The following is an 18,079-nucleotide window of genomic DNA, read 5'->3' as shown; positions in this document are numbered from 1 at the left end:
AAATAATCATATTTGTATCAAATAATCAGTTTTCTGATGAGCCCTTTAGTACACCGTGAACTGTAGATGTGTTTAACCTTGGATAGAAAAACCGTGGAGCCTGCTCTGAAGGAACTAATTATTGTAATCCTATCTTAACTTTCTTCCCTGTACTCTCCAGGCAATTTGTGCAATACACAACTGTGACATTAAATCTTTACCAACATAATTTTTGCTTCTCCATTTATAATGATTCCTAAACATTGTCAAGTCAAAAAAGCAAATGTTTCATAGAGATGATTAGACTGAAAATCAAAGAAACAAATATGTATTCTAGCTTTAATACCTGGGAAAGTTGCTTTATATCTGTCATTTAAAAAAAAAAATGGTGTGGTCTTCAATTTTCTCACCTTGGTCTAAAGGTCTTTACCCACCATCTTTTAGGATTTCCAATCTTCCATGCAGACTTTTTTCCCCTCACAAGTGCCAAGTATTACTTTTCTCACCTCCTACTGAAAAGCCTCCATCAGTTTTTGTGCAGATTTAAGAATATTTCAAGGGGTACATCAACCTAGAATTATTCCCATCACTCATAGCCCACAGTGGGTATTTCCTTCTCTTACCAATGACGACATTTTTAAAAAATACTTAATTTAATTTAATTTAATTTAATTTAATTTAATTTATAAAACATTTAGTACCTTGTATGCTCAAGGTACTGTACTAGTTAGTACTTCATACAAACGGAAAAGTATACTGTCCTATGTTTAGGACCATCATGTCTTCTTAGATTGTGAATTGTCTAAAGGCAGATGTTATCTTCTGTTTTATGTAATTATTTAAAAATCTTTTTGCATCACCAAAGTGGGAACCCTAGTTAGTAAGACAAGAGAAAGTTAAAATAATATTATAAAAAGCTCAGTGATATCCCCTACTTTTGTAATTTGTGCATTTAAAAAAATAATCTCATAAATGACTATTATTTCCTCAAAAGGTACACAGGAGTATTAATCCAAATGGTAGCTGTACTCAGAATATATGGCATTCATTGTTATTTCCCCATAGGGTCTGAGTTAAATCAGAATGCTAGATTTCATTCATGTTTTTGTTGTTCAAAAGCAAATTATTTCTACTTGTATTGTTCAAAATCAGTAGTTTGGAATACCACATTTAATCATATTTAATCATTTACTGAACAAATACTTGCCTATCTAAAATATGCCAAATTTGCTGAAATCCCTTTTATTTTATTTTATCATTTTTATTACCTACCTACCTTTTATTACCGTTTTATGTTAAATTGAGATAAGTGGTTAATTGAATTCATTCATTTATACATTAATTCCACCAAAAATTACTGAGCACTTTGTATTTTTATTATAGAAGGTTTTTTAATTGTTGATTCTCACGCAGTTGTAAGAACAGTTGTGATACAGTGAGAAAACCAGTATTTTCAAGTGGTAACACCTTGCAAATTATAGTGTAGTACCACAACCAAGATACTGACATTGGTATAGTTAAGATATAAAATACTCCATCACCATAAAGTTCCTTCATGTTTTCCCAATCACTTTTTAACCTGTGGCAACCACTAATCTGATCTCCATTTCTGTAATTTTTTTTTTCATTTCAAGAATCTGATATAAATGAAATCATACAATATTTAACCTTTTGGGATTGCCATTTTTCACGCAGCAAAATTCTCTGGAAATTCATATAGGTTGTTGCACGTATCGGTAGTGCATTCCTTTTTATTGCTGAATAGTACTCCATAGTATGGATAGACCATACTTTGTTTGATCATTCACCCATTATAGACATCTGGATTGTTTCTGGATTGGGCTATTACAAATAAAGATGCTATAAACACTTGTGTACAGATTTTGTATGGTCATAAAATTTAATTACTCTAAGATAAATGACAAATAGTGCAATTACTAAATCATATAGTAGTTGGATGTTTAAGTAGATGGATAATTAAATTTTTAACAAACTATGAAACTTGTCCAGAATAACTGTACCATTTTTCATGCCCATTGGGAATGTTGGAGAGATCCACTTTCTGTACATCCTTGCACCTGTTTTAGTTATTCTATAATAGATGTGTAGTCATATCTAACTGTGGTTTTAATTTGCATTTTCTTAGTGGCTTATGATGATGAACATCTTTCATGTGTGTAGTTGCCCTCTCTATATCCTCCTTGATAAAATGTCTATTCGTGTCTTTTGACCATTTTCTAATTAGATCATTTGTTTACTCTGGAGTTTTGAGAGTTCTTTATATAATCTAGATTAAACTCTTTTGTTGGATATAAAGTTGGCAAATGTTTTCTCCCAGTCTGTTGCTTAATCTTTTTATCCTTTTCATGTGGACTTTCACAGAGTAAAAGTTCTTTGTCTATAATAAATTTGATGAAGGCAAATTTATCATTTTTTTCTTACAGGGACCTTTTTTGGTATCAAGACTAAAAATTCTTTGACTCTCCTATGTTTTCTATTAAACATTTTATACTTGTACTTTTGCACTTGAAGTCCATGGCCCATTTTGAATTAATTTTTGTGCAACAAATGTGTAAGACCTAGTTCCTTATTTCAAGTTTCCTTTTGTTGTTGTTGTTGTTGTTGTGGATTTCCAGCTCTTCCAGCATGATTTCTTGAAAAGTCTATCCTTCCATTGAATTATCTTTGCACATTAGTCAAATTTAAGTGAGCATATTTTTGTAGGTCAATACATTAGTGTCAAATTGTTGCTGTACCTGATTACCACAACAATGTCTTCAAACAACACCAATTAGCCATTATATAGTTCTCAAAGTTCTTTAGGTCACAGATCTGAAATGGGTCTTACTAGGCTAAAATTAAGGTATTGACAAGGCTGCATTTCTTCTGGTGGTCTAGTTCCCTTGCCTTTTCTAAAGGCTTCTAGTTTTCTAAAAGCCACCTATACTCCTTGGCTCATAGCCCCTTACTCCATCTTCAAAGCCAAGAGAGTAGCATCTTCATATTTCTCTATTACTCTGACCACTCTTGCCTCCTTTTTACAAAGGTCCCTGCAATTATATTGGACCCATTCAAGTAATCCCGGATAATCTTCCCACCTCAATGTATTTATCACATTTCTAAAGTCCTTTTCCATGTAAGGGAACGTATTCACAGGTTCTGGGCATTAGGATGTGAACAACCTATGGATGACCATTATTCTGCCTAACACAATCTGCTGTCTGGTGCCCAACAATTCACACTGAAATTATGAGACATGGATAAGCACTTCTGACTTCCATAGAACAAAAGTCAGCAAAGGAAGATATGAACAGGCCTGAATCCCATTTCTTTCTTGTACCAAAATCTGCAGCAGTTTTGCTTTAGTTGCTGTGTAACAAATTTTCACAATCTTGATAACTTAAAACATTACTCACTTGCTACCTCATGGTTTCCTCAGAGGACATCTATCATATTTTACAAGGTTCCACCTCCACTTTAGGTAAAGGACTGCACAGAAATGTGAATATGGGGGAGCAAGAATTATGGGGACCGTCTTGGAATTCTGCATATCAGAGTACAGTTGACACTTTGGACAGATTAATGAGCCCATGCAGAAAGAGTGTATTGAGTAGAAGAAAGAGGCTATTTTTAGGAATAACTTTATGGAACATCAACTTTATAGGATAGGCAGAGGGGGGAGCCTGCAGGATGCCTAGAGAGGTGGGAAAACAAAACAATCCAGAGTTTCACTCTGGTAGACTAAGAAGAAAAGCCATTCTTGGGAAAGTATAGAGTCAGCACTCAACATGTACAGCAAATATTTGCCTAAGATAGAGAAAATATTACCTAAGAGTTAGTCATTTGCAGTCTTGGCAAGGTCATTTGCATCAAAATGCAGCAGAAACCAGATTGGAGACTGAAGTAGAGAGAGGTGTGTGGTCTGCTAAGATGGTAATTATTTCATGATAATTAGCCTTTAAACTTTCAAGTTGTTTTTTTTTCCTTTAGTTATCACTTTTTTAAAAGAATGGAACAAAACATTATTCCTGCTAAAATTTTCTTTATTCAAACCTAAAAATGTAGCAAGAATATCTCTCCCTTTTGAAAGTTACAGATATATTGCACAATAACACTTCACTGTGGTCATTAATCAAGAGGTAGCGGTTGTTACGGGGGAAAAAAGTTGAAAAAATCCTAAAGTGCACTGATCAAACCATCTGCACAAAAGCAAACACACACACACACATACACACCACATCACTGTCATTTGGACAATCTGTATAAAATCTGCGATTTTAGTAAATGTTTAACCTAAGATATTTTTGCTATGTGGGTGCACTTGTATCTATATGTCAAATAATTTGGATTTGCGATGGATGCCCTCAGATAGTGATTTAAATAAAGTAAGAACTATAATGGTTTATTCAAATTATTTTCTCTCTTGTATTTAGCTACTTAAAGAGTTTAAAGATGAAGATTGGAATATGGGCAATATTGTATACACACTCACAAACAGACGCTACCTTGAAAAATGCATTGCTTATGCAGAGAGCCATGATCAGGTAAATGAATATGTATATAAATTAATTGTGTCTCTCTCTGTATTTATTAACATATCTAATACAAAAATATCCAAATACAAATTTCTGAGGTTTAGTACAGTTAATATAATTTATAGCTATCTTTATGTGAAAACTGCTCAGACTTAGAAAACATTTAAAAAATATTTTACAGATCTATAAATTCTAGCTTCAAAACGCAGTACTATTTTTACTAAGCAAAACTGTAATTAAAAAATTGTAAATGACAGTTGCAAGTGTTCTCCTACATGTTTTCCTTTGTTGTAACAAGAGGAATATTGGTTCTGATCCAGGTTAATTTTAATTTCAATTTTAGTTTTCCTTCTTGAGGTTTTCTTTTATGCCTTTTGACAAGCTTTCATCATTTTTTCCTGCAATCACTGAATTCTCTTGCTAAGTAATCACCCTGACCCTTGTTTCTCCGGCTTCAGCCCATCCTTTCTAACTCAGCCTGAGATATTTTCCAAAGAGCAAAGCTCATTTTGTCAACCCACATCTTTTGATTAGATCTTCTTATTCAAGGCCACTCATATTCTGTCCCAAGCCAAAGTTTCCACCTTTATTCTCTGCTCAACTCTCCAAGCATTTTATTCTTCAGGACTATAAAATTCCCACCCATTCCTGACTAGGTCATCCTTGTTCCAATCAGGTACTTTCCCCACACACCTGAAAATGCCTAGTGTACCTGGGAGCTCCTATGAAGCCCTCCTGCCCTGACTCTGATGTCATATTCTCCCTGAAGTCTTCATCTAGTTGTATGGGGAAAAATAGTGGCCTCATTCTCTATGCTTTCATCACATTTTAGGCAGAACATTAGTTTCCATTAACTTTATATATCCAGCCTTAGCACTGTGACTGCTCCTAGTAGTCATTCAATAAACATAAGTAAAGGTAGGAACAAAGGCCATTTAGCTATTTAAAGCCATATTAATCCTCATAAACATAAACAACATGTATGCATTATAAAGGAGACAGTAAACATTTCTGAGATTATTTGCAGTATGTGCATCAAGGAAATTGAAGCTCAAACAATAATCTTGTTATTTTAGCAGAATTTGACCATTTAAGGTAAACAGGTAGATTTTCAGCTGTCTCCTTTAATTATTAAGAAACAGTTAAGTAGACCAGAGGTCAGCTACTAAAGCCCATGTACCAAGTTCTTCTTGCTGCCTGTTTTTGTAAAAGTCATTGATACATGGCCATACTGATTCACTTATGTATTGTCTGCGGCTGCTTTTGAGGCATAATGGTAGATTTAAGTGGTGGAGACTGAGAAAGTAGCCCCAGTACCTAAAATATGTACTATGCAGTCTTTACAAAAAGTTTGCTGATTCATGATGTAAATGTATATTAAATTTTGTATCTTCCAAATCAGAGCAGTGCTTTCTTTTCAACTTAAATTGGCTGTAAAGCAGATCAAATCAATACCTACCAAAAAAAGGAGAACTAAAATTTAAAAAAAAATTAAAAAAAACAGGTATTAATAAGTGTGGAGGAACTCTCACCAGATATATAACAATAATGAAAACTAAAATAAATGCATAAATTCTTTATATTGCAAACTCCTAGCAATTTTAACATATTTGAGCTCCCTAGATATATTTATTTTAGATAAATGAACGAAGGAGTAAATGAATGGGTTAAATAAATTAAGGATGCAACACCTACACTATTTTCGTAGTTTTACTCCCAAAATGTACAGAAAATTATGGATTTACCAAGAATTATTTCATACTTTAAAGATTGATGTAATTCTGCCCGGTATGACAAATTGTCAGTAATGTACAAAAAGATGCAAGTTTTGTATCTCTTTCTAAAAGCAAAAATACATTGAATCTTAAATCTGATAAAATTATAAAGATGTGTATTTATAAGATGAATACTATAGAAAAATCGACATCCTGGTAAAAATCTAATCAGAATTTATCAAAATAATTTTGTAATATAATCATAACTTAAAGAAATAAACCCAGTCACACATAAGAATATAACAAAGCAATTTAAAACAAGTGAAAAGGGCAAAATTGTTTAAGAACCAGTATTATCTATTAACTAATGTGTATATCTTCTATGCGTTATCTTCAAACTGTTTTAGCGATGGAGCCTATTTTTGAACTAAGTTTGTACAGCGCTCTGAGTTGTATGTCTGATTGAAACTGCATTTTATTGGTACATGTATTAGTCTGCTAGGACTGCAATAACCGAATCCCACAGGACAGTATAAACAACAGACATGTGTTTCTCCCAGCTCTGGATGTCCAAAATCAAGGTGTCCGCAGGTTTAGTTTTTCCCGAGGCCTCTCCCGGAGGCTTGCAGATGGCCATCTTTCTTTTCTCACGTGGTCTTTCTTCTGTACACTTATCCCTGGTAACCCTTTCTCTTTATATGAGGACACCACTCATTGGGTTAGAGCCTCACTGTTATGACCTCATTTAATCTTGCTTACCTACCTCTTTATAGACCCTCTCTCCAAATATAGTCACATTGGAGGTTAAGACTTCAACATGAATTTGAGGACACAATTCAGTCTGTAACTGTACACATTCCACTTCATATGTTTAGATTTAAAATATTTACCTTTGAGTCAGAGAACAAAGAGTCTACTTTGATAAAGTGAAATAATTTGAACTGGAGTAAGATAGACGACAATTACCATCTAATCAAACTTTCAGAATTCTTGTGCCAGCAGCCATATTCTGAGCTAATTCTTTCTTGGCCCTCAAAATAAGGACAAGACTGACAGAATGAGTAGATAGTCTTGAAACAGTATTTTAAAGAAAAATCATTTTAATCAAAATAGATTTGAGATTAAAATAGGTTTATAAGTAAAAATATTTTTCTAAAAATGAAAATTATTATAATAGGATAAGGAGATTACAGTTTATGCTCTATTGTATGTTTCACTATAAATTATTTTTGTCAGTAAAAAACATTTTGTGTTAGTTAGCCATTTTTAGCCATAAAATTTTGGATTATTAAGAGGCCTCTCTTCTACTATGTTTCTGAGTTGCCTGCCCCATTTACCAACTGTTATATTTTCATATAAAACAAACTAATTTTGGGGCGCCTGGGTGGCTCAGTCAGTTAAGCGTCCGACTTCGGCTCAGGGCATGATCTCGTGGTCCGTGGGTTCGAGCCCTGCGACGGTCTCTGTGCTGACCGCTCAGAGCCTGGAGCCTGTTTCAGATTCTGTGTCTCCCTCTCTCTCTGACCCTCCCCCGTTCATGCTCTGTCTCTCTCTGTCTCAAAAATAAATAAAATGTTAAAAAAAATTTTTTTAAATAAAATAAAGCAAACTAATTTTAGATTAGATGGCAGATTCCATGAGAAAACAAATTTTACATTTTAAGAAAAAGCTGTCAACCCTCTGCTGAAGGAGAATAGGGTCCATTTTAGTATATTTATGTACATATTTTATGTATATAAATACATAAACATAAATATAAATATATAGAAATGATTAAGAAAATCTTCCATTCTTTCAAAACAAATAAAATGGTAATGCAAACTATTTTTAAAGTTTATTTAGTATTCTCAACAATTATAATAAATATTTGTTCCAATTTCAGAAAACTCGAAGCATCAGTTCAGATATAACAAATATTTAAGCGGCTTATCCTGAGTTTTCACTAAGCTCTTTAAAAATAAAAACCAGTCCTGAAAATAGATGCGTTGATCTCTGACCAGCTCACATGATTATACCAGTTCACCTTCAGTGTAGAAAGCAACTATTGGAAAATACATGAAATTAATACTAATTCTAACACCCTCTCCTAGATTGTTTCCCATCCTGTGTAATCACGTGTTACTCTAGTGCAAATTAAAACTGCTTAGTACCTATTCTTTGCATTTATCTCAGTGACTTTTATTTCTATAGGCACTAGTTGGGGATAAGACACTGGCATTTTGGTTGATGGATGCTGAAATGTATACCAACATGAGTGTTCTGACCCCGTTTACTCCAGTTATTGATCGTGGAATACAGCTTCATAAAATGATTCGACTCATTACTCATGCTCTCGGTGGAGAAGGCTATCTCAATTTCATGGGTAAGTAGGAGTTGAACACATACCCCATCTGTGTTCAGAATGTTAACTAATATTACCTATAACATAAATCACGTAGAATGTTTTGAATTGGCTGTTCAGATTTAAAATAAAAAATTACAACTTTATTTTTTTAATACACTCACATATAAACTGCAGAAATTAAATTACTGTATGATCATTGTTATACTCATATACAATACAAAAGTACAGCGATAGCTGGCACTTTATGTAATGGTTTGTCAACAAGTGGCATGAACTATTTTTAAAGCTTAGAGTTATTATTCTGAATTTCATCATTTGAGTTTATTTATTACTTTAGTGTTCACACATATTGAACATAAGAAAGATATCATTGTCATATCATAACATATTCAGCTAAGATTATTGGTCTTTGAGGTAATTGTACACCAGCATGTTTCTATGATAAATGTGAAAACCAAGACTAAGAATATGTGATGTACAAAAATGAAATGTGTATTTATTTTAAAAATAGGAAGACTTTTATTAAAATATTTAATATTTTAATATTAAAAATAGAAGATTATTTTAAAAATAAGAATATTCCAAGGTCATTGTTGTCTGAAGGATGTTGAATGCTGCAATATAGAAATCAACTAATATTTTCTGTTCTGTTTGGTCAACAACGATTATTTGAGAATTTGAGTTTTAGGAGATTTCATCATTTTTAGACGGGAAGTGTATGTGGGAGGCTGACTTATTTTTCTAAAGTAAAAGCCTTAGAGCTTCAAGTTAATTCATTTCTATCTGGAAATTTTTGTAAGGAACCTCTGGTTGGACTTTTAAAAGTTTCTATTGTTAAATAAATAAATAGTCTCTATTGTTTGCTAGCTTGAGGTTAGCAAGCCCAACCCTTTATGCACCAGATTTCACCCGTATGGACTGTACCCTTGGGTGTATTCCTCTCCTCTTAGGATCACAGAAATTTGTTAATATTCCTAAACTGTCTGGAAGTGACCTTCCTGACCTGAGGGACTGCATTGTGTCAGCCATGCCACAGGCCAGGTTTCCTGAGCGGACTTTGCAGGCATGATATCCATAAGTAAAATCATCCTCAGTTGCTTAAAAGCAACTGGTCCTCCCTGACTCTGTGAACATTGTCCACAAATATAGCCATCCTAGTAAGGCCTTAGTTGCAGTCAATTCATTCAATTATATCCTGAGAAAAAGATAGAATCCATGAATGTATGTAAATAACTGTGTCACCATGTAAAGTAAGGAGAGCTGAGGTTTTAGTGTGAGATTTTTTTAATGTTTCATTTCATTTATAAAAACAGTTAATTAAGTTGTTACAGTCTAAGCTTAAATAGAAACTGAGAGGGCTTCCTTGTATGTGCGGAAATGAAACAGTTTTCCAAACAGAGAACCGAAATAAAAGAACATCTCTGAGTTTATGCAGCCAGTCCTATGTCATTAATTCGGTCCTATGTCATTAATTCTAGAAACCCACTGCATTCGAGAACTCTAGTAACCTGACTCAGTTTACTGCTTTAGTCTGGAAATTGTGTAAGCATTGTCAACTCAGAGGCTGTACCTTTGAGTAGAGAGTGTCAGTAGTTTGAAGTACTTAATAAAGTCCTTTACCTGAGACTATCCTTTGCCAAAGACAGTTCTAGCCTGAAGCGCATAACAGAACCTTCAGGCAAATTTCAGAGTAAAACGGTCTATCCACAGATGATGGAGCTTAATGGTCCTAGTTAAATAAATGTTGATAACTTTTAAATAAGAAAGGTCTGATGCAAATTCGTAATAAGAATGATTTCCTGAGTCTTGGTGTATATTCCATAATGGTAAAAATGGGTCTTGGACAGCCAGGACATTAACAAATCTCAGTAACTCATAAGCTTTGTGAAATATATATCCCTCCTAAGACAGGCTGAGCACCTGTTCTGTTTTGGAAACTCTTCCCATAGTAACAATAAAGAAACATAATTGTTTCTAACACCTCTTTCTATAAGGCCTATAAAGTGAGCATATTTGTGGTATCAAATCTAATCTTGAAATTATTCTTTGATAGAGAACTAAGATCTTTGACGTTTTATTCTTGTGTCCTTAAAACAAATGGCTTCTAATGTTTAACACCAGTATAACACCTATTTTTTTTTTTATTCCATCTGTCTTATTATCTAAATCTAGCATTTCTGTGCAAACTTTAAAATCAATAATCTCCGAGTAGCTCTATAATTTCTGATTATTGATGTTGTTTTATGAAATCTTTCCCTATGAGCTATCATGACTTCAAATATTTTCTTTTTCCATTTCCTGATCATGTCACTGTCCTGCTTAATGGCTTCAATGACTAGTGCCCTCCAGCTGACCTGTAAGTCTCGCATGAATGGTCTCCTGTGGGTCTCCCTGTTGATTGCTCTGCTCCAGCCAAGCAAGCCTTCTTTCAGTTCACTGAATGTACCAACCTCCTTCCACTCTGAGCTCTATACATTTTGCAGTTCTCCTTTCTTGAAATCATTCCACTCAAACACCCCCTCCCATACCTGACCAAATCCTTCCTCTGCAAATCTCATTGCCTTGGGGAAGCATTCCCTAAAGCCTCATGCTACACCAGTTTCCCCTGTTACACATTTTTATATTACCCCATCCTTACCTTTCATGGCACTTAACAAAATTACATTTGAAAAACTATTAAATATATGACTCCCTTGGTAAATTTAAAACTCAGTGAAAATAGGGGTCATCTGTATCTTATTCACTATTATATCTCCAGGAACTACTCTGGCATAATATCTAGCAGCACATCACAAGGCTTCCACATTTTTCTAAAAAAGGATATCAGGTAGATGTATATGTATGTAATAAATAGGTAGATGTATATATAAATAAAATATTACCTTGTAATATTTTTAGCAGTAGTTCATTAGCTGCAATCACCAGTTGTAGTTGTAAGTAGAGTAATTTTTTTTCAAGTGGCATATAAGAAATTAATATTTAAAAAGATCAATTTAAGAAATTTTTTTAAGACTGAGGAGCAATCTGGTTGTTTATTCATATTTTAGGCATTTTTAAACTTGTTAGCTTTCTGGAATTTTTTTTTTTTTATTTTCCTTTAGTAGAAGAAGAATGAATTAAGAAAAGAAAACACATTTTTATAGTTTTTTTATTAAAACATTGTACATAAATTCATTAGGCACTTAGATATGTATTCTATTCATCACAAATCATCAAGGCCAATAGTGACTTTTTTCAGAATGATACCAATTTGGCTGACTTGTTTTGTTTTGCTTGTTTTTTTGCCTTATATACTTCAATTTTGAATTTCAACAAATTCTTTCACTCTGTTTAAAGCAGAACAATTTTGAATTTCAACAAATTCTTTCACTCTGTTTAAAGCAGAACAATATTTGCTGTGAATTTTTTATTTGCTAGATTATTTTTTAATTAGTTATGAATAAATACATTTATATTTCTTATTCTTCTACAATGCAGTCATGAAAGAATCAAATACAGGAGAGGGGAGCAGGGATGGTTAAATTATTTTCATATGTTTTATATTTTTATATCACTGATCATACAAGAGATAAAATAATAAATATGAATAAAAGTAAATTTATATTGGCATAACATTCTATACTTTCTAAAGCATTTTCATATGCATCATCTAACTTAGCGCTTTCTTAGTTCAAAAGAAACCTGGAGAGAAAGTTAGACAAGTATTAAGGTGTGCTAGGTCAATGTCACAAGTCCCATTTTGCTGCAACTGTAATTAACGAAGGTAAAGAGACACAACTAATGTTGTACAGCCAGAAAATGACAGCAGCTTGTCAGTTGTCTCTTTCTTCTGATTTCCAGTTTGAGAATATTTAAGAAAAAAAAAAAAAAAAGAATCTATGTCAATATGTAGATTAGCCACCAAAGTATAATTAATGAATATCTTTTAGGAAGAGGTAGATCATAGTGGTTAAGAAAACTATCTGAGTGGGATCCAAGATTTCTAGCTGTGTGACTTGTGTAGGACGCATTACCATTCTGGGCCTTTGTTCAGTGGTAAAATGGAGCAGCGCCTGCCACAGAGGATTGTTTTGAAGGTAAAGTGATTTAATATAGATACAAGACTCAGAATATTGCCAGGGGCACATAGCTCATAGTTAACTTTTATTTAAATTAAGTTTCAATTAAAATTAACAATTTTTGGGGCCCGTGAGTTCGAGCCCCGCATCGGGCTCTGTGCTGACTGCTCAGAGCCTGCAGCCTGTTTCAGATTCTGTGTCTCCCTCTCACTCTGCCCCTCCCCTGTTCATGCTCTGTCTCTCTCTGTCTCAAAAATAAATAAACGTTGAAAAAAAAATTTTTTTTAAATAAAAAATAAAATTAAATTAAATTAACTATTTTTAGTTCACTATTTTTAATTAGCTATTTTTAATATTTTTAGTTATTCCATTAAATAAATAGGTCCCAGATACTGATGTTCCAATTTCATCTAAGAGTATTGTTTTATAATTTTGCCTGATGGTACGTTGTTTAATATAAAAGTTTATTAAAATGTTTAATTCATTTCCTCTTTAAAACATCAGTAAAATAAGAATTCTTTGTTAAAAATCAAATGACATTTTCCAAGTTGATATATGTGGTAAATTAAGCCATTTCTGTAGTTAGTCTCACTAAGACTAAATAATATATTTTTTTTTGTTTTCAATTCATAGTGACATTCATTGAATATTGCTACCCAAATACCTTATCTTTCATGTATGAGGAGGTCTGAGGGTAACCTCAGCTAGTTTTAATTTCTAGGATGATTTCTAGGATATATATTGATTGGTTAGCATTTATTATTATCTCTTGTATGGCGTTTGCATGTTAGCTTGTGCATTAGATAAAACTTAATACGTTTTTCTGACATGCCTGTACAGAGAATTTCTATGTACACAGAAGCAGAGAGAAAGAGAGAGAAAGAAGGCAGATTAACTTAAAGCAAATTCAGTTTTAAAAGTTAGTAAATTTGAGATATGTATCAATTTAAACTATAAATTTAACATATTCATAACACATTCTAGAATGTGTTTTAACACAATTTATAAAATTCCTTCATTCTTCAAAGTTTATATGTATCTACTATGTACCAAGTGTTGCTAAGTGGAAGATATTCTGAGTTGAAAAATAGCTCTTGCCCTCAAGGTCTCAAAACTCAAAAGGGAATGCAGACAAGTAAACAGACAAGTGTCTTTATACTACCACATGTATTAGATACAGTGATAGAGATAAGTAGAAAATGTCATATAAATATGTAGGAAACTGGGTTAAAAGATTGTCGGTAGAATTTATGAGCTACTTCAGTTAGATTAGAATAGAAAGGCACAAGAAAGCTCTATAATGAAATCAGTAAGTCTAAGTAGGACTAGGTCATTTTGGAATAGTAAACCTCAAATAAATGAAAAAACTGGGGTCTAAGGAAATGAAATGAGTGATCATTCATTGATTGGAAATTTTAATGAAAAAATATGGTTGTCATCACTTTAAATTATCATGAATTCTTCAGCAAGGAAGACCCGGTATTCATGATTGAATGGCTTTATGGTTTAATTTTTTTTTTTTCCCCTCTGTTTATAATATAACTGAAAGAATACAGATTAGAAAAATAAGATATAAGATTATTGGTAATCTATATGGATAAACCTTTGCTACCATTATAATCATTGGTTGTTTAAGAATGCTTAATAGATAGGGGCGCCTGGGTGGCGCAGTCGGTTAAGCGTCCGACTTCAGCCAGGTCACGATCTCGCGGTCCGTGAGTTCGAGCCCCGCGTCAGGCTCTGGGCTGATGGCTCGGAGCCTGGAGCCTGTTTCCGATTCTGTGTCTCCCTCTCTCTCTGCCCCTCCCCCGTTCATGCTATGTCTCTCTCTGTCCCAAAAATAAATTAAAAACGTTGAAAAAAAAATTAAAAAAAAAAAAAAGAATGCTTAATAGATAGTTTAAAAATAAATATAAAAAATATCTGCTATACATATAAGATAACCTCAGTAAGTATATGTTAATTGCATGTAGATAAACTGCTAAAGCTATTCAAAGGAGAAGTGAGGATAAGGATATGTTTTGCCCAGTTTTCTGGTGACTATTTGGTTCTTTTGGAAGTACTATTGTTTCCTAATCCAGTCTTCTGAAGGAGAGGGAGTAGTCACATGACCTCACCATGTGACTTATCAGGAATTGCTATAAAGAGGTGTGGGCAGGCAAGTACATGTGCTACTATGTTCAGTGATCACAACACTAGGGAAAAACCTCAATGCGGGTACAGTGGTCCCCCCCCCTTATCTGCAATTCTGCTTTCCACAGTTTCAGTTTACCACCCAGTTCCATCTGGAAGCAGATGATTCTCTTTCTGAACCTATTGTCAGAGTCAATAGTAGCCTAAGGCTGTGTCACATTGCCTACTTTCATTCACCTCATTTCATCTCATCATGTAGGCATTTTATCATATCACATCATAACAAGAGGAAAAAGCGTTAGTACAATAAGATATATGAAGAAGAGGCTATATGAAGAAAGAGTACAATAAGATATATGAAGAAAGATATATGAAGAATATATTGCTATAATTGTTCTCTTTTATTATTTGTTATTCTTGTTAATCTCTTATTGTGCCTAACTTATGAAATAAATGTTATTATAGGTATGTATGTATGTATATATAGGAAAAAACATAGTAGATGTAGGATTTGGTACCATCTGTGATTTCATGCATCCACTAAGACTCTTGGAAAATATCCCCTGAAGATAAGGGGAACTACCACAGTATTAATTTCATATAATGCCAAAATAATATCATTGATAGTATTTTTTATTAAAGACTGTTTAGAAAAAGAAAAGAAAGTAATTAATTTTAAATATAAATGTATATAAACATTTCACCATATCAAGTAGAACATAAATTAAAATCTAAGCATTAACCACATACCTTGCAGATTTAAAATATTGGCAGAATGTAATTTTAAGAATCAGCTATACAATGTAAATGAAGAAAATTTAACCCTAAATTTGAAAATGAAATAATATCATTTAATAGTTTTTTAAATGTAAATTTCAAAAATAAATTGCATTAAAATGTTGCCATCACTGAATTTCAAGCTGGTTTTGGTGAAAAATGTTGTGGATTTTCAGAAAGCTCTCTGTAACCCTGTCCTAGACTAGGCAGTGGTAAAGAGAAAGTTACCTGAAACGACTAACTCCAAATATTTTCTTCATTTTCAGGTAATCAGGTGTCTTATGGAATAGCTTTAAGAAAATCTTTTCAAATACCTTTTTTTTGGGGGGGGCGGGTGGGGAGGATAGGGACTGCAAATCTTTTTATTGGGAGCTTGCTGCCAGTTTTGTTTCAAAGGAAGTTTTGTTTTCCCCTCTGATTTGACTTCATCTACTTTAGTTTTATCATCTATAGATAGAGATTCAAATGCAGAGTGAATGCATCACTTTCAGTACTGGCATGTAAGTATTCCACTTGTTCAGAAAGCCTTTGAACTAAAGTAAGAATTATTCTTGCAACAGAAGCTTTGCTTTCTCGGTTGTCATTTTCTTCCTCTTGGGGATAGTGTTATAGAAGAACATTTTCTAAATGAGTACACCTTCATTCAATTTGAAATATTAATGCTGCATATAACTCTCTGGGTATATCTCAACACATAAATGATTCAAATTTCTCATTTAAAAAATACTGAACTAGCAGAGTTAAATCAACAAAACTAGTAATGTTTCACTAATATAACACAGCACAATAGTCTAGAAAACTGAAAACCGATGTTGTAATCATAAAACACAATATTCCCCATGACATCAGATGTTAATGCATAAACTGAAATGTCAGAAATAATCTGGAACCGGTGAGACTCGAACTCGTTGGTGTGTTTGCTCATTCATTCATTCAAGTTAAATTCATTATTTCCATGTCAGTTTCTGGATAGAAGTGTAAGTTGTTTGTAAGTGGAGTTGTGTGAAGTCAAAGAGTTCAGGCTTGCTAGCTTTATACTCTCAAGTGAGGTCATCATCTGAGTGTGGAAGGAATAAGTGACATTTGAGAAAAAAGTAGAAGCATGAAATACATCACTCCAGGTGTGCAAATACGAAGGAACCATAGTAGGATATACAGGTAATATTGAATGATATTTTTCAGATTTGTAGTCAAGACTATAAATTGAGTCAGCCTTTTGATTGTGTGACTCTTTTTCTAGAAGGCATGGTTAATCATGAAGGATTTTGTCAGGCATCTGTCAAAAAGAGGGACAAGTTTTGAAAGTATTAGAAAATAATTCATATAATAGAGAACCAATAAATCACTGGTTCTTAAAATTGCACATTGGAATAACGTGTGGAGTTTAAAAAAATACTAGAAATTGTGATTGAATTGGTCTTGGGCATAGCTTGATCTTTGGAATTTTTAAAAGAGTCTCAGGTGATTCTTAAGGCTAGGAAGTAAAGAGAATTCTAAGATGATGTACAAGATATGGGAAAGTTCTCTGTTTATATAACAGAAATCATCGAAGGCACAAGAGAAGGATATTGGGGGCAGAGAAGAATAGTTGGGACAGATGATGGTGGGTAGTGAGTCCAACTGTAAGTTAACGACCAGAAGGCTGGACTTGGACTTCCTGTAAGCAAGCAAAGCAAATACGATTGAGGGTGCTCCTGGAATTTTCCTGCTTAGTATCAAGAAGCTTTCTCCAATATATTTATATCAATAGGTAAAATTTAAATCAGAGCCTTTTTCTGCTTTTCTCTCACATGGTTTGCTCTATTTATGAACAAACTAAAATCATGACAATAGAGAGCAAACTATATTTTGTCCATAATGTGGGTCATCTGATATGTGTGCATGTGTTTTTACTACTTTCTTGTTTAGGAATCCCATTACCATGATGTTATTATAGTTTCTGTAATGAGTGATACCTGTGGAGAAAGAGGCATAATTACAAACTGGCAATTTTCTCTCTCAGCAGTATCATGAAATTTCTATTACTAAATTTGAAGAATTTTCTCAACATATTATATTGTATTTTGACATTTGAAATTTTGCGGGACATTCTTCAATGAAGATGCTACATTCTCCCTAAAGTCACGGGGAAAGTTGGGTGGATTTTGTCCTGTCAGTCTGCATTTACTGATAGCTACATTATACTTCAGTGTAAAATGTGTGATCTTACTTCAAATCTTCCATCTGTGATTGTTTAGTGTCAAACTTGTAAATTCTTATTTTTTTCTGATAGATAGGAATACAATAAAAATTTAAATGTCTTCCTGCTAAGCGCTGGAATTGAAGCAGTTATAGGAAGACAAAACACACTCTCCTGAACAGTAGGAGTGCTAATTTTTGGCATTTTCTCCTAGCTTGTTGGGGCAAGTTTACTGAATGTAACAAGACTAGTAGATGTCTCTAAAACTGAGCTGTGAAAAACTGCAAAATTCTCAATATGAGCAGTTGTGAATGGCACGAAGCCCTGTTTAAATGCTCAGAGACACAAATAGCATCTAT

At 33.3% G+C, this 18,079-nt stretch overlaps 1 protein-coding gene across 2 annotated transcripts in view; it reads left to right on the top strand.

The window, feature by feature from the left end:
* GBE1 (1,4-alpha-glucan branching enzyme 1) overlaps positions 1 to 18,079 on the top strand; it is a 281,289-nt gene that overhangs the window by 192,129 nt on the left and 71,081 nt on the right. For both annotated transcript variants that reach the window (XM_053903223.1, XM_053903222.1), the window contains exons 11-12: positions 4,413 to 4,523; positions 8,420 to 8,591. In XM_053903223.1, coding sequence (XP_053759198.1) covers positions 4,413 to 4,523; positions 8,420 to 8,591 — 283 coding nt within the window. The remainder of the gene's footprint in view (positions 1 to 4,412; positions 4,524 to 8,419; positions 8,592 to 18,079) is intronic.

The sequence above is a fragment of the Panthera pardus genome, unplaced genomic scaffold (assembly GCF_024362965.1).
Source record: "Panthera pardus isolate Hobbes unplaced genomic scaffold, ASM2436296v1 HiC_scaffold_16, whole genome shotgun sequence".
In the NCBI taxonomy this organism is placed as follows: domain Eukaryota; kingdom Metazoa; phylum Chordata; class Mammalia; order Carnivora; family Felidae; genus Panthera; species Panthera pardus.
This window is presented reverse-complemented; position numbering and strand designations above follow the sequence as displayed.